Source organism: Stomoxys calcitrans, chromosome 4 (assembly GCF_963082655.1).
Source record: "Stomoxys calcitrans chromosome 4, idStoCalc2.1, whole genome shotgun sequence".
Taxonomy (NCBI): Eukaryota; Metazoa; Arthropoda; class Insecta; order Diptera; family Muscidae; genus Stomoxys; species Stomoxys calcitrans.
The window spans coordinates 46,380,989-46,399,590 of record NC_081555.1 but is presented as its reverse complement, the minus strand read 5'-3'; the positions used below and the strand labels follow the sequence as shown (position 1 = coordinate 46,399,590).

At 38.8% G+C, this 18,602-nt stretch overlaps 1 protein-coding gene across 1 annotated transcript in view; it reads left to right on the top strand.

Moving 5' to 3' along the window:
- Positions 1–2,775: 2,775 nt before the first annotated feature.
- LOC106086986 (uncharacterized) overlaps positions 2,776–18,602 on the top strand; it is a 36,943-nt gene continuing 21,116 nt past the window's right edge. The window contains exon 1 of the mRNA XM_059366700.1: positions 2,776–2,866. Within this exon, the coding sequence (XP_059222683.1) occupies positions 2,797–2,866 (70 nt within the window). The 5' untranslated portion in view covers positions 2,776–2,796. The remainder of the gene's footprint in view (positions 2,867–18,602) is intronic.

Here is an 18,602-nt window from a genome sequence, read left to right as displayed (position 1 = left end):
TAAATAAAGTCTGCCCAACAGTTCCAACGATGACGAAACAAAGTGAACAAGTGCCAATGCTGATTTGTTTAAGTTCTTATCACACTCTATGTTCTTGCCTTATGATATGCCACTTTTTATGTATCATTGGTTTTTCATTATGTGTGTCAATATTGTCAACTTACATACGATTGATCATTTTTGCTATCACACTAGTATATGTAATTTTTATACCCTCCACCATAGGATGGGGGTATACTAATTTCGTAATTCTGTTTGTAACACCTCGAAATATGCGGCTGAGACCCCATAAGGTATATACATTCTTGATCGTCGTGTCTTTTTTAGTCGATCTCGCCATGTCCGTCCGTCTGTCCGTCTGTCGCTAACTTTGGAAGGAGTAAAGCTAGCCGCTTGAAATTTCGCACAAAATACTTTTTATTAGTGTAGGTCGGTTGGGATTGTAAACGGGCCATGTCGGTCCATGTTTTGATATATTGTAGCTGCCATATAAACCGATCTCGGGTCTTGACTTCTTGAGCCTCTAGAGGGCTTAATTCCCATCTGATTTGGCTGAAATTTTGCATGTGGTGGTTTGTTATGACTTCCAACAGCTGTGTTTAGTATGGCGCAAATCGGTACATAAGCTGGTATAGCTGCCATATAAACCGGTCTGGGATCTTGACTTCTTGAGCCTCTAGAGGGCGCAATTCTCATCCGATTTAACTGAAATTTTGCACGACGTGTTTTGGTATCACTTCCAATAACTGTGTTATGATTCAATTCGGTTCATAATCTGGTATAGCTGTCATATAAACCGATCTTGGATCTTGACTTCTTGAGCCTATAGAGCGCGCAATTCTCATCCGATTTGGCTGAAATTTCGCATGAGGTGTTTTGTTATGACCAATAACTGTGCTAAGTATGGCGCAAATCGGTACATAACCTGATATAGCTGCCATATAAACCGATCTGGGATCTTGACTTCTTAAGCCTCTAGAGGGCGCAATTCTCGTCCAATTTGGAAGAAATTTTGTACAACGGCTTCTCTCATGACCTTCTACATACGTGTTTAATATGGTCTGAATCGATCAATAGCTTGATGCAGCTCCTATATAAACCAATCTCCCGATTTTGCTTCTTGAGCCCCTACAAGGGGCAATTCTTATCAGACTGAACTGAAATATTACACAATGACTTCTACAATGTTCAGCATTCATTTATGATCCGAATCGGACTTTAACTTGATATAGCTCCAATAGCATAACAGTTCTTATTCAATATTCTTTGTTTGTCTAAATAAGATACCGCGTATAGAACTCGACAAATGCGATCCATGGTGGAGGGTATATAAGATTTGGCCCGGCCGAACTTAGCATGCTCTTACTTGTTAATGGTCATGAGAGGATACGTCGTACAAAATTTAAGGCAAATCGGATAGTAATTGCGACCTCTAGAGATCGATTTATATGGCAGCTATATCAGGTTATTTACTGATTTTAACCATACTTAGCATAGTTGTTGGAAGTCATACTGAAAAACGTCGTGCAAAATTTCTTTCCAATCGGATAAGAATAGCGCCCTCTAGAGGCTCAAGAAATCAAGTCCCCAAATCGATTTATATGGCAGCTATATCAGGTTATTTACTGATTTGAACCATACTTAGCACAGTTGTTGGAAGTCATACTGAAAAACGTCGTGCAAAATTTCGTTCCAATCGGATATGAATTGCGCCCTCTAGAGGCTCAAGAAGTCAAGACCCAAGATCGGTTTATATGGCAGCTATATGAAAACATGGACCGACATGTCCCATTTACAATCCCAACCGACCTACACTATTTGTGCAAAATTTCAAGCGACTAGCTTTACTCCTTCGAAATTTAGGGTGCTTTCGACAGACAGACAGACGGACGGACATGACCAGATCGATATAAAATGTCACGACGATCAAGAATATATATACTTTATGGGGTCTCAGACGAATATTTCGAGTAGTTACAAACAGAATGACGAAATTACTATACCCCCATCCTATGGTGGAGGGTATAATAATAGAGCTCTTTTGAAAAGTGATTTTTCAGGTGTTAGTTTAATTTGTTAGCCGAATTGGTAGAGTGCTTGGATCAGTGCAGGGGTCGTGGGTTCGATCCCCGCCAGAAGCCTTGATCTGTCGCTACTGTGGTATCACAATGGACTTAAAATAGTCCAAGTGAGTCTGTAGAGGATTGCCACTCTTACCTAACTACCTAACCGTCATTCGTTTCACACCATGTGTGCAACTTTAACAATAGCTATAGTCATAAACCTGAACCAGTGTGATGGCAGCTTTACAAAACTTGACAGAACATAGAAAAATGCAGAGAATTGAAATCTAATCGAAACATCGATAATTCTTGATAACGATTCAAATCAATCGCAAAATTTTGTTTGTTTTTGGACCACTATTTTGTGGTCTGGAGTCGCTCATAAGCATTTAGCCGATTGAATGAAACTCGTAAAACGAGCAACGAAGCAACCATAATCTGGCCAATCGGAGAAGGGGACAACTGGCAGTACTTGTACTAGATTGTCGTAAATAAAAATTTGGCCCATATCAAGTGCATGGACGCATGTTATCGCTCATGATTAACGTACCACCAATACAAAATATTTTCCTATTGATTTTCTATTATAAACCAATAATATTTGTGGCTCTATATGATGGCAATATATGAGCTTACCAATTGAGTCTATAAAAGGCCCACTGTTCGCAGTGCACAAATCAGTTTAGTTTAGTTTTTTGAACGCGATTATTCGTTGAGATATTTTTGGGACAAAATGTTGTCCCTAAAATCTCCACATTTTGTCGCGTTGGCACTTTTGGTGCTTTATGCGAATAGTGAAATCGGTAGGTGAAATGAAATCTTCTTAAAAGGATATACAATAAGGATAACAGTTAAAAATAAAAAATAAACAACGCCATCTAATGGAACTAAAGAAAACTAAACTATGTACTTGACACAAATGAAATGCAAAAAAAAAGGAATGCATTAAAAAATTTTAATGATAACTTGCGAATGTATGTTCAAAAATCCTTCTTAACTGCAGTGACTATAACAAAAAAAGTGTCCAACCAGACCACATCACAATTTTCAAGATGTGATGAAATATAGTTACGAAACAAACAAATTAATTACTTCTGTGATAACTAAATAACTATGCGAGCATGTACTAACCGAAATGAGTTCACGTATTATCAGCGTCTAGTACAAGGTACTAAATTCCTCGAGGTTCTTTTTATCGCCGAGTGCTTAGTATATAAGATTAACTCTAGCAGAATCAAAGAAATTATAAACGCGTGTAGGACATTAACATGAACATTGGATTAAGTGCAAAAGTGTGATAAAAACTTAACAAATTCGGGACTTTACCTGCAAAACTCAATATAAAGGTGTAACAAGTAAGGAAAGGCAAAAGTCGGGTCGAGCCGACGAGCTGTCTAAAACTAAAGTGATGTGGGTCCCCTCGAAAAGAAATCCTGGCTATAGGCCGAATGGAAGAGGTATCTAAACCAGCTCTGATTTTGATTAAATTTTGCGCAAACAATCTCCTCGTGCAAAATTATGTAAAGATTGGACTAAAATTGAGGCTGCTACAGCTATAATAGGATAAATCGGATGATATATGTGTATGGGAGCTATATCTCAAGGTAGACCGATTTTGATTTAATCTTACAGGCAAGTTGAAATGTCAAATCAAGCACATCCCGAAAATGTGTGTAAAGATTGGACTTAAACTGTGTCTACCACAGCCATAATAGGACACATCGGATGAAAGATATATACATGAGCTATATTTTAATCTGAACCGTATGCTACCAAAATCAACAGCGTTCGTCCTTGGCCAAAAAAGTTGCATGTGCAAAATTCGATGGTAATCGGACAATAAATTCGATCTGTACCTTGATTATATGGACAGACAGACCGGCAGATCTCTCTAATATCTTTTTAGGGTGGGGACACTTCGACTTGAATGTGGATATCGAATTCGTGCCACTGTAGCCTATATTCGCCTATGACGCTGAACGCCTGCGTTCGAGAATCCTGGCGAGAACATCAAACAAAATTGAAAGCGGTGTTTATCCCCTCTTAATGCTAGCGACATTTGCGAAGTACCATGCCATGCATGATCATGAAAAAAATTCTCCCCAAAGAGGTGTCGCACTGCGGCATGCTGTTAGGACTTGGCTATAAAAAGGTCCCTTTTCATTGATAAACTCAACTTGAACCGGAAAGCTTTCATTGATGTGTGAGAAGTTTGCCCCTGCTTGGTTCCTGGGCAAATTTTTACTCTACTCTTAAATAACTTTCTTTTGAGTCCTATATTATTGTATTCCGGTTTAGGGGGTATTTCGGGGGTGGTCACTTGGCCATTAAAGATTCATATGAACCTCATTAAGGCAAAATCGGTAAATAAGTTATGTTTGAGGATGGGGTGGACCCCAGGCTCTTTGTCCCGAACATGAATATCAATTTCCCGAAAATCTATCAAATTCCACCCCATTTTGGGGTGGGGCAGCTTCTCAAACACATGACTCTCTATATTGTTGTGATTGGTCTAAATATTTGGCGGGTTTTGAGCGGCCCCGTGGCACACAACCCCAGCAATAGAAACTTTGTTTTGTTTTTGGTTTCTCGAACGAATTCGAAAAATTGGTAAATGAGACATTTTGACTCAAACATGGATATAAAATTCGTGTTCCACTCCCAAATCATGTTAATTTGAGCCCCATAATGCCATGTTCGGTAAGTCAAGACCGTTTAGAGGGTGTTTTGGGGCTGGGGCGGCCCAGACGGCACTTTGCCCTGAAAATAGATATCAAATTCGTTCTTTACTCCCAAATACTATATATAGTATATATGCTATAGCCGGAAATGTAGTTCAGTTTAGGGGGTGATTTAGGGCGTACCCTCAAAGACTTGGCTCCAAAATTGGATATCAAATTCGTTTTCTACTCGCAAATACCTTTCATTTGAGTCCCATATTGCCATAATGGGTCAACTAACCTATTCGGCCGATTTTTAGGAGGAAAAGCGCCACCTAGACTTCAGCGCAAATTTTAATGTCATATTCGTAATCTAGTCCCAAATATCTTTAATTTGAATCCCCTACAGCCATGGTCAGCTGATATGCTCATTTGGGGGTATTTGGGGGTGGGGCGAACTCCCATTACTTTGACCTAATTTTTTATGCCATATTTGTAATCTACTGCCTTTATACTTATCATTTGAGTCCCATATTAATATGAACGTCTAACATATCTGTTAAGAGGTGGTTGGGGGGTTGGTTGGAGCAAAATTTTAATACGATATTCGTTTTTTAGTCTCCAATACCTTTCATATGAATACCATATTGTGCTTATCTGTTCACTTTTGGTTGTGGGTGGCGTTCTCGAGATAAGGGGGAGGGTCCGCCCCTTTCCGATATCAATAAATTATAAAGTCTATGGTTCCTTCCAGACCAACCTACACAATCTGTGACAATTTCAAAGTAATCGGTTCAGACTTTTTTATACCCACCACCGAAGGATGGGGGTATATTCATTTTGTCATTCCGTTTGCAACACATCGAAATATCCATTTCCGACCCTATAAAGTATATATATTCTTGATCAGCGTAAAAATCTAAGACGATCTAGACATGCCCGTCCGTCTGTCTGTTGAAATCACGCTACAGTCTTCAAAAATTGAGATATTGAGCTGAAACTTTGCACAGATTCTTTTTTTGTCCATAAGCAGGTTAAGTTCGAAGATGGGCCAAATCGGACTATATCTAGATATAACCCCCATATAGACCGATCCGCCGATTTAGGGTCTCAGACCCATAAAAGCCACATTTAATATCCGATTTTGCTGAAATTTGGGACAGTGAGTTGTGTTAGGCCCCCCAACATCCTCCGTCGATATGGCACAGGTCGGTCCAGTTTTGGATATAGCTGCCATATAGACCGATCCTTCGATTTAGGGTCTTAGACCCATAAAAGCCACATTTATTATCCGATTTTGCTGAATTTTGAGACAGTGAGTTGTCTTAGGCCCTTCGACATCCTTTGCCAATTTGGCTTAGATCGGCCCAGTTTTGGATATAGGTGCCATATAGACCGATCCTCCGATTTAGGGTCTCAGACCCATAAAAGCCACATTTATTATCTGATTTTGCTGAAATTTGGGACAGTGAGTTGTCTTAGGCCCTTCGACATCCTTTGTCAATTTGGCTCAGATCGGTTAAGATTTGGATTAGCTGCCATATAGACCGATCTTTCGATTTAAGGTTTTGAGCTCAAAAATGGCAGATTTATTGTCCGATGTCGCCGAAATTTGGGACAGTGAGTTGTGATAAAACTTTCGATATTATTTTTCAATTTGGCCCAGATCGGTCCAGATTTGGATAAAGCTGCAATATAGACCGATCTCTTGATTTAAGGTCTTGGGGCCATAAAAGGCGCATTTATTGTCCGATTTCGCCGAAATTTGGGAAAGTGAGTTGTGTTAGGCTCTTCGACATGGAATACAATAAGTCAATTGACATGGAACAATAGAAAAGGCTATTAAGATTCAAAGGGCTTTCATAGAATCATGACAAACAATAATCCTTGGGTATTACTAAGCCACAAATGTGTTGGAACAGAAAACTTCCAGCTAATAGCTTTATGATATGATATTTGTATTAAAGTTTTTTACAACTATGTCGAGTGGAGAACAGAGTACCTTGCCTGCATAATTCCACAATGCAAATTTTGCCCATGAACATTCCACCAAGGAACAGGAGCAAACTTATGACATATCAATGAGTGCAGTCCAATTTACAGCCGAGTCCAAAAGGCGTGCCGCAGTGCGATACCTCTTTGAAGAGAAGTTTTACATGGCATAGTACCTCAAAAATGTTGTCCGCATTAGAATGGGAAAACCACCGCTGAAAGTTTCTCTGATGGTCTCGCCAGGATTCGAACCCTGCCGATTAGCGTCACAGGTGGACATTCTAACCTCTGCGCTATGGTAGCCTCCATAATTCTACAACGAAAGTCATTTATAAAATTAAAAAATAATTAAAATCCTTTAAAATTACTCCTAATTTTAAAAGCATATTGACTACGTGCGAATTAACACACTTGTGTTAAATTCAGGAAAGTGGAAAACTTATACAACACTGTTCAAAAGGAATTTAAATTTACTGGTTCCATAGTTATAAATCAAATGCTTCTAAGAACCTCTATCGTGCAGAACTTCAAATGTGTTTAAAGCCTTGGGTGTTTTATAAGAACATTAAATTATCATCAGATAATCTTTAATAGTTGAAATCATAGCTGATAAAAATTCTCCAATGGTGCCAGTTATCAAAAAAAAAATGTTGTATTTTGATAACTCTACAAGAAATAAAACGTTTGAAGTTATGATTTTTAAGGCAAAAATTTCTTTAGACGGCAGATGAAACCGCCATATTTGGTATATTCTGCCAGATTAAAAAATTAAGGAAATGTACATGCCGCATTGAATAAAGTGAACATTTTGTCAAACCAAGCCATTGCCTTGCTAAAGGTGTTATCAGACTATATGTTCCTGTCTTATGATATGGCATTGCTATGCCATCAATGGTATTTCATTATGTATGTCAAAATTATCAATTTACATATGAAATAACCTAAAAATGTGAGAAAAATCTGATTTTTTATACCCACCACCAAAGGATGGGGGTATATTCATTTTGTCATTCCGTTTGCAACACATCGAAATATATATTTCCGAACCTATAAAATATATGTATTCTTGATCAGCGTAAAAATCTAAAACAATCTAGCCATGGCCGTCCGTCTGTCTGTTGAAATCAAGCTACAGTCTTTAAAAATAGAGATATTGAGCTGAAACATTGCACAGATTCTTTTTTTTGTCCATAAGCAGGTTAAGTTCGAAGATGGGCTATATCGGACTATATCTTCATTTAACCCCCATATAGACCGATTCGTTGATTTAGGGTCTTAGGCCCATAAAAGCCACATTTATTATCTGATTTTGCTGAAATTTGGGACAGTGAGTTGTGTTTGGCCCTTCAACATTATTCTTCAGTTTGGCTCCGATCGGTCCAGATTTAGATATTGCTGCCATATAGACCGATCCGCCACATTTATTACCCAAGGGGCAAACAGCGGCCGCCATGGTGGACCCCAGAACTGTTTGGTCTAAGGAAGAATACATCTGAGGCCTCTTGACTAAGGAAGATTCTGTTCTCGAAACCTATTACAGTGGGGTATATTCAGAAGTCAGAGAGTGTAGGGACAATGTCCAGTGAGGAAACACTAGAACTACTCGTTGATACACATTTCCCGAGAAATTCTCCAACGGAAAACGTGGCGCCAGAAGAGGTTGTCACTGATATACATTCGTCGGCGGCCATTAGGGAAATTGTGTCTGAGCCGAAAATCCTTTGGGCGATACGAAGTTTCGCGATAAGAAGAGTCGCCAGGTCCTGATGATGTATCACCGGTTGAATTACAAGCTGTGTCGGATAGACTGGTTCCCTGGCTTAGGGAGATATACTCTGCTTGTATCAGAATGTCTTATATACCTGTGGTATGGAGGGACACGAAGGCCATTTGCATTCCGAAAGCAGGAAAACCCTACCACACGAAGGCGAAAGATTTTCATCCAATTAGTCTGTCATCCTTTATGCTGAAGACTCATAAGAAGTTGATAGAGACTATCTTAGGGCAAAGATCCCTGGAGATCGCCTGTCGCGACACCAGCATGCATATAGTTAAGGCAAATCCACTGAAACAGCCCTTCACGACCTAGTCGGCTACATAGAGGGTTCTCTCGCTATCAAGGAATATACAATGGTAGCATTTCTTGACATTGCAGGTGCTTTCAAAAATGTAAAACCGACGTCAATCATGAAGAAGTTCCAGTTTCTAGGCATCAACTCTACTGTAAGAAAGTTTATTAATAACTTACTTACTAAAAGATGCATTACGACAGGCTTAGGATCTGTAGATCTAAACAGATGGGTCAGCAGAGGAACTCTTCAAGGAGGTGTACTGTCTCCTTTACTTTGGAATATAGCCATTAACATTATATTACTGTCTCTGGAAGAAGAATGCGTAAAAGTAATTGCGTATGCTGATGACGTGGCGATTGCGGTTAGGGGAAAGTTTCCCAGCACACTAAGAGATATACTTCAGGAAGCGCTACGTGTAACAGCAAAGTGGGCTACCGAAAGTGGTCTGGGTATAAATCTGTGTAATACAGAAGTACTTCTTTTCAGCAGGAGAAAGAAGTTGCCTACAGTGGAACCTGTCTTCTTGGGTGGAGATAATGTTCCATTTACAGAAAGCGCAAAATACCTGGGTGTTTTGCTGGACAGAAAATTGAACTTCAAATCCAACATTTTGAAAAGGACGTGCAACAGCAAAGTGGGCTACCTAAAGTGGTCTGGGTATAAATCCGTGATCGACAAAAGTACTTCTTTTCAGCAGGAGAAAGAAGTTGCCTACAGTGGAACCTGTCTTCTTGGGTGGAGAGAATGTTCCATTCACAGAAAGCGCAAAATATCTGGGTGTTTTGCTGGAAAGGAAATTGAACTTCAAATCCAACATTTTGGAAAGGGCAAGAAGAGCCATTGGCAAAAGTTGGGGATATAGACCGCGTGTCATGCATTGATTATATACTGCAGTTATCAGATCTATAATACTATATGGTGTTGTGGTCTGGTGGACGACGCTTCAAAAGTCTACTCACTGCTCAATACTTAACCGGATTCAAAGGAAGGCTTGTTTGTGCATCACTGTCGCACTGAGGACGACACCATCTGATGTACCGAATTTAATGCTATATCTAATGCCTCTAAACATTGTGGCTATTTGCAGCGACCACTGCCGTGAGGTGAAGGGAGCTTTCTCATTGCTCATGTGGCGGCTACGAGCACTGTGTTATCCTTGATACAATATTCGATGTTCCAGACAGTGTGAAATATACCCTACCTTACCCGCTTTTTGATAGAAAGTACTGTACCACTATTTCTGATGGAACCGATTCGAACTGCGATATTCCTGGTAACAGAAGTTACATAGACTTCCATACGGATGATTTTAAACAAAACGACCATGTGGGCTTTGGGGTGTACTCTAAAGATCTAGAACTGGTCATATCGAAAAGGTTACCTGACCACTGCAGTGTGTATCATGCGGAGATCCTTGCAATTAAGGAAGTGGTGGAATAAAATGTCATTATGACAATTAAATTCCTGGAGAATGTATTTCTGAACACAAAAACCGCCCTCGACTGTTGCAGATTTCTCAACGAGATGGCAGAACAGTTCAAAATTCACCTGTTATGGGTGCCGGTCCACAGACATATCCCAGGGAATTGTAAGGCGGACGAGATTGCGAGACTAGGAACGACCCTACACATTCCAGGGATACGTGAATGTGTTGGTATACCTCTAGCAACATGTAAGCCAAGTTTTCAGGATCAGGCCCGAAGGACAACGAATGGTCACAAAGTGGGCGCTGTGAGCATTCCAAAACTATAAGGCCTAATCTAGACTTGAAGAGTTCTACTGCTTGCTGTCATTGGCTAGAGCAGACGTCTCAGTCATTGTGTCCGTCATGACAGGTCAATGTCTATTCGGAAAACATGCTGACAGACTGAAGGTTGCCAGCAACGACTTTTGCAGAAGCTGTGAGGACATCGAAGAAGAAGATACTATAGAACACCTTCTGTGTGTATGTCCCGCACTAGCAGTTAGATGAAGTTCCACTTTAGGTTCTCATTTCTTTGAGAACCTGTCTGATTTAGCGAATGTGAATATTCGCAAGTTATTGGGTGAATGTGAATATTCGCAAGTTATATGAGTCTGTTGGCAGAATGTCACTTAAATCTAACCTAACCTAGGTTAATATGTCGACAAAAAAAATCGTTTGCACTTACGATTATGTTACACTCTAATTCCACCTTAACTGAAATCGTTATGTATTTTTTCTCTCTGGCCATTGTAAGTAATTGCAAATTTTGCCCATGAACATACCACTAAGGAACAGAGGCAAACTTCTCACATATCAATGAGTGCAGTCCGATTCAAGTTTAAGCTCATTGATAAGGGACCTCCTTTTTATAGCCGAGTGCGAAAGGCGTGCCGCAGTGCGACACCTCTTTGGAGAGAAGTTTTACATGGCATAGTACCTAACAAATGTTGCCTGCATTAGGAGGGGAAAACCACCGCTGAAAACTTTTTCTGATGGTCTCGCCAGGATTCGAACCCAGGCGTTCAGCGTCATAGGCGGACATGCTAACCTCTGCGCTACGGTGGCCTCTATTGTAAGTAATTATCTTTATATTTCGTTAAAGTAAACGCCAAATAGTTGTCCGACGTTTAGTTAACGAGCTTCGTTAACGAAAACAGCTGGTTATAACTATGTCGTTTATCGTTAAAAGTGGCTACTAAGTACCAAATTCGTTAACTTTTCTGTTATCTCTTCTTAACTAAACGATTTTCGTTAAAACACTTTACTGAATTCCACAACAGAACGTATAATCATTGAATAAATATGCTGCGTTCTTCCTCTTTTTGATAAGATAAGATAAGTGATAAGATAAGCCGCTAAGATAAGCGGGGAAAGCATTTTTCTCCATACAAACTAAAAGAGAAAGTCCGCTTCATGGGTAAAGCTGGAAATACGAACCACGCAAAGCACTTATGCGTGCTTAAGCTCTCATGCGTTCTTTTGGTTGAGTTACATACCATGCGCCTTTTGAAGCGCAAGAATTTCTAAAAATCAGCTTATTTTTGTCATTTCCAAAGTTAATTTCGATGGAAGTTGACAATGATGTGGTTTAATATGATTTTAGTAAAATAATTTCTCTAGTTTATAGACTGCAAAACAATTTTGCACAGTAAGCATATTCAAATCATACTCTTGCGTTCTTAAACGCGTTCAATGTTGAGAGTTGGTTAACTTATTCTGTCAGGTGCGTGCGTGCATTTGTTGTGTAACTCACACAATACAAACCAACCTATTTTAATTGTTTCTGACATGCACGCGTAAGCACGCATAAGTGCTGCGCAAGGTATGTAAATTCACCTTAAATAAAACACACCTTATGTGTGCAACTTTAATAATAGTAAAATTTGACATGTCATCAGACAATAACATATAGTGTGATAGAGCCTTAAGCTACGATGCAGTATTTGCAAGACACGGCATATGATGCCCAAATATTAACCTTAACAAGTAAAAGCGTGCTAACTTCGGCCGGGCCGAATCGTCCTCCACCATAGATCGCATTTGTCGAGTTCTTTTCCCGATCTCTCCTTTTAGGCAAACAAAGGCTAAACGAGCAGTTTATATGACAGCTACATCAGGTTATGGATCGATTTGAACCATATTTGACACAGTTGTTAGAAGTCATATCTAAACACCTCATGCAAAATTTCAGCCAAATCGGATAAAAATTGCTCCCTTTAGTGCCTCAAGAAGTCAAGATTCAAGATCGCTTTGTATGGCAGCTATATCAGGTTTTGGACCGATTTAAACCATACTTAGCACAGTTATTGGAAGTCATATCTAAACACGTTGTACAAAATTTCATCCAAATCGGATAGGAATTGCGCACTCTAGACGCTCAAAAAGTCAAGACCCCAGATCGGTTTATTTGACAGCTATATCAGGTTATGAACCGATTTCAAAAATACTCAGCACAGTTGTTGGAAGTCATAATAAAACACCTCATGCAAAATTTCAGCCAAATCGGATAAGAATTGTGCCCTCTAGTGGCTCAAGAAGTCAAGATCCAAGATCGGTGTATATGGCAGCTATATCAAAACGTGGACCGATATGGCCCATTTACAATCCCAACCGACCTGCACTAATAAGAAGTATTTGTGCAAAATTTCAAGCTGCTAGCTTTACTCCTTCAAAAGTTAGCGTGCTTTCGACAGACAGACGGACGGACGAACATACGGACATACGGACGGAGATGGCTAGTTCGACTTAAAATGTCATGACGATCAAGAATATATACACATTATGGGGTCTTAGACCAATATTTCGAGGAGCGCATTTATGGTGCGATTTTCAATTTTTATACCCTGCACCATAGGATGGGGGTGTACTAATTTAGTCATTCTGTTTGTAATGACTAAATTAGTACACCACCATCCTATGGTGCAGGGTATAAAAATTGAAAATCGCACCATAAATGCGCTTTTGACAGCCTGAACAAAGGGCCGAGGTGACCAACGATGGAGGACCACCAATGGAGGACCACCAATGGAGGACCACCAATGGGCCCCTGGGACTTCTAGGGCTCTGAAATTTTTCATATAAACTGGATAACACCTCAGCTATAACAATTTCATGAAGATATCTTTATCCGATCCAAAATGGCAGACTTATTGTCACTTAGTTTTTCCCATCCCATTTTTCCCATTTTTAGCCCCACAGGAAATAGTCCAACGGCGTCAAATCGCACGACTGAGGCGGCCAATCGACTGGACTATTTCGTGAGATAAAACGTTCTCCAAACTTAGTTTCCAATAAATTGATTGTGATATTCGCTGTGTGGCTTGAGGCGTTATCATTGAATAGTAGCGATTCTCATTCACAGCAAAGTTCCGGTCTGAATCATCACGGAGGAAGTACGGTTCAATGACGCCGCCGGTACATAAACCGCACCAAGCGGTATTTTTTGGGGATCCAAGGATGGCTCATGGAGTACGTGTGGATTTTTGCCTGTCCAATAATGCATATTTTGCTTATTGACGAAGCCATTCAGCCTGAAATGAGCCTCATCGATGAAGATGATTTTTCGATGAAAACGATGAGGCCAGTAAAACCGAATTTCGGTGATAAATTTTAAGAATTTCGACTCGTTGATGTCTCATATTTATTTCCATCATGAAATGGCAATTTCGTTTCTGAACCGATTTCAAATGATTTGGAAAGCTAATAAAAATGTACTATTTTTTTGTTGCGATATATGCCAAAGTCCGATTCTTCAGACAAAAGTTAAGCGAGTTACAAATCAACATATATGTGAAAAGTAAATTTTAGGCATTTTTATACCCACCACCGAAGTGGTGGGTAATATCACATCGAAATATCCATTTCCGTCCCTATAAAGTATATATATTCTTGATCAGCTAAAAATCTAAGACGATCTAGACATGTCCGTCAGTCTGTCTGTTGAAATCACGCTACAGTCTTTAAAAATAGAGATATTGAGCTGAAACTTTGCGCAGATTCTTTTTTTGTTCATAGGCAGGTTAAGCTCCAAGATGGGCTATATTGGTGGTGGATATAATAATAAGTTGTGTTTGTATTTGGGCACTTAATCCCAACCAATCAGCCAAGTGCAATATAACAACATAACGTCGACCTACCGAAGGTACACGAGCTGCTTACACTATCCGTGTGCTTCTATTCGCCCGCGAGCATACAATTTTATGTGCGGTTGTGTGTTGGTGCCTATCTATAGTTTAAAACCTCTGATATAGCCCTAACCATTTAAAATAATTTATTCAATTAACATGGGTGCGTATGATTACTTATTCACAATTATTCACACACTCATACGCCACCTTAGTCACTTATATTCCATATCAAAATACTTTGCAAATAATTATTTGCATAGAAAATCGGCAAAAGTTTATGGCATTTCTTTTCCAAAGGACCATAACAGTATATGCCACGCATTTCTTCCATGCAATATGAGGACTGGGTTGCCGAATATGCTATACCGTATGAATCTCCGCATATCGCTGGTAAAATTCTTTAATGGACATATCGAACTATGTTGGCATATAATTCCTATATAGACAGATTGCCCGATGGAAGTAATTGAGTCGATAAAAAAACTTTTTTTTTAACAATTTTTTGAAATATGAAACAGTGGGTTGACGTTCGTGCTGAGATCAAAGTTTTTAATAACATTTATTGACTTAAAAAATAAACCATTGTTACCATTCTATACATTTATCACTAAATATAAATCGATGACAATATAATTTTAAAATATAAATGTGATTTTATGTTGATAATAGAAATTGCAAACCTTAAATACTTTAAAAATTGAAGTCCACCGATATTATTATTTATTGTTATTAGTAGTCATTGAATTTTATTAGTCATTGGATTTTTTAGATAAGAAGTTAAACAACGACATGATAGCTTTCGTTAGTTAGTTTGTGCATAGAAGCGATAAGCGGGCCATGGCTGCTATATGATTTATATAAACCTTTTTACCAATACGCAGGGGATGGCCATTCTGGAAGTCGTAAGTGGTAGGAAGGTCAACTCCAAATGTTATCAATAAAAACTTTCAATTGCTAAATATCCATGCCCACCATAGATATAAACGACTTAAAAAAGTCAATGAACCCTTTGCAGTAAATTCAAATGTGGGCTTTACGATTATTTTAAGTAAAATTATTTTTATAATCGAACCAGTGCTACAAGATTTTCCAAAAACTGTAATGATAAACAATAATGTGAACCAGCACAGTAAAATACAAGATGCAATCCTGTTGTGCTTGGTGTTGAAGAAATAAACCAACAAACTAGCAACACTAGATTTTATTTGTGTTACAATTGTAACGTCCAGCTTAAAACACATTCGTCTCTCAGAGGAATAAACATCCTCAACTAGCTATATACCAGTCTACAATCAAACAAGAAATGATAAAAAGGTGGAATAGTTTAGAAATTTGTAGGATAATAATAAGGTGGAAATTTGGTAAAGTGGAAATTTGTAGGATAATAAAGATAACAAGGAGGCCACCGTAGCGCAGAGGTTTGCATGTCCACCTATGACGCTGAACGCCTGGGTGCAAATACTGGCGAAACCATCATAAAAAATGTTCAGCGGTGGTTATCCCCTCCTAATGCTGGCGATATTTGTGAGGTAACATGGCATGTAAAAACTTGTTGTCAAAAGAGGTGTTGCACAGCGGCACGCCGTTTGGACTCGGCTATAAAAAGGAGGTCCCTTATCTGCTTCATTGATATGCACTCATTGATATGTGAGAAGTTTGCCACTGTTCCTTAATGGAATTTTCATGGCCAAAATTTGCAATTTGCAATAAGGTGGAGTAGAGTGGAAATTTGTAGGAGTACAAGTCAGACAATGATAGCCATTGATGCAGGTGATTGGGAGGGGGGGTGTTCGTGTCCTCATTGGCTCAACAAAATCGTTTCCAGAACACAATCAAGAAAAATATAACAAAACTAAAAAATACTAATGGTGGATAGACTTATTTTCTGGCTAAACACTGTATACCCCTGTTGGTCCAGATTGTATATTAAAACGGAAGATCAGTCCTAGACTGCATTTAAAACAAACTCCTGATGTTGGATGAAGTTTGGGCCTCTATACCCTACCCTATCATGGTCTCTTGAGACCCCAATACGACATTTTACCCTCTTATTTTACCTCACCATAGAGAGAAGAAAGATGATAAAATTATTTCGCCATCTTGTTAATAACAAAGTGTATTTCAATGAATTCAAACAAACTTACTATAGACACAACAACTAATATGCCAACTCATAACTAGAAATTAGCATTTTGAACTTAGTAGAAACAAAATTTGGTTTGGTAAAAATTAATTTCAATTGAAAAAAAAACATTTACCAAAAAAACCAAAGGAAAAAGATAGAAAAAGTACGAAATCTTCCAACTTTCTTAGTTTATCTAGATAACCCATAGTTAAGATAAAAACAAGTAAAAGAGTTTAAGTTCGGCCGGGCCGAATCTTGGGAACCCACCACCATGGATACTGCTAAAAATTTATGCAAAATAAATTTGGTTCAAGGGCATAATTTTATTCTACATACCAAAATTCTGTCAAACCAGCAAAAATTAAAGCTTCTAGTAATCGAATAGATGATTGAGAGACCCGTGTACATGCGAGCTATATCAGGATAAACACTGATTTGGACCATATTTGTTGCAAGTCGTAACAGAACACCACATGGAACATTTCAGCCAAATCGGACAAAAATTACGCCTTGTAAGGGCTCAAGAAGTCAAATCGTGAGTTTGGCTTATATGGGAGTTATATCAGGTTATAGACTGACTCGGACCTTACTAGGCACAGTTGTTAAAAGTCGTTACAGAACACCACATGCAAAATTTCAGCCAAAACAACAAAATAGCGGATTTTAAGGACTCAAGAAGTCAAATCGGTAGATCGGTTTATATAGGAGTTATACCATGTTATAAACCAATTTGGACCGTACTTGGCAAAGATGTTAAAAGTCATAACAGAAGACTATGTGCAAAATTTCAGTCAAAACGGACAAAAATTGCGGCTTGTAAGAGCTCAGGAAGACAAATCGGGAGATCGGTTTATATGGAAGCTATATCAGGTTATAGACCGATTTCAACCGTACTTGACACAGTTGTTGGAAGTCGTAACAGAACACTATGAGCAAAATTTCGGCCAAATCGGAAAAAAATTGCGGGTTGTAAGAGCTCAGAAAGACAAGTAGCTATATCAGGTTATAGACCGATTTCAACCGTACTTGACACAGTTGTTGGAAGTCATAACAGAACACCGCATGCAAAATTTCAGCCAAATCGTTCAAAAATTGCGACTTTCAGGGGCTCAAGATGTCAAATCGGGAGATCGATTTATATGGGAGCTATATCTAAATCTGAACCGAAATGGTCCATTTCCAATCCCGAACTACCTAACTAAAATTTCAAGCGGCTAGCTTTACGCGTTCGGCCGCTATCGTGATTTCGACAGACGGATGGACATGGCTAGATCGACTCAGAGCGTCTAGAAATCAAGCATATATATATACTTTATGGGGTCTTAGACGAATATTTCGAGGAGTTACACACGGAATGACTAGTTTAGTATTATATTATGGTATTATGGTGAGTATAAAAATTAGTTCTCCCTCAAAAAAAAAACAGTTAAGCCTGGCACTAACATTCAGAAAATTCCATTGGTCTCTTTCCTATTCTAACAAAAAATTTAACATAAGGAAATAGAGGAAAAAAAAATCTTAAAAAATCAAATTGGTCCTGACCTGGGATTGAATTTGGCTCCTTGTCTCTGGTAACCCAAGACACTACCACTGAGCTATGCCAGCAGATGTGGGTGGCTTCTCTAAATGACGACTTTACTAAATGGGTCTTGCGTGGGAAGTTGTAGATACAAATCAAAATGGACAGATGACCGGTATAGGCTGATCTGCTTTAAAGCAGATAAAAAAAGAAGAACACATAGATTAAAGCCTAAACGAAAACTGAAAAGTTCCTTATGCATCCCAACAAACATTTTCTTGTCATCGCAGCGAGGATAGAAAAAAATAAAGGTCGGACCATAATTTACCACTCAATATAGCCTATTTAATCGGCTCAAGCCAAAAATAATAAGAAATGCAAAGTGGCCAAAGACCAATGGTCGAATAAACATATGTTAGACAACTCTTATAGTGGGATCTCTAGGCAAGCTCGAAATTAAGCTAATAGCAAAACACCAAAAACGTATAATTTTGATGCAAATGCAGCATGCCAGACGGGGGGAAATGTAAATTTTCTCCATTGAAACAGCGGAGAAGTTCTATCTATAAGTATTGTCCG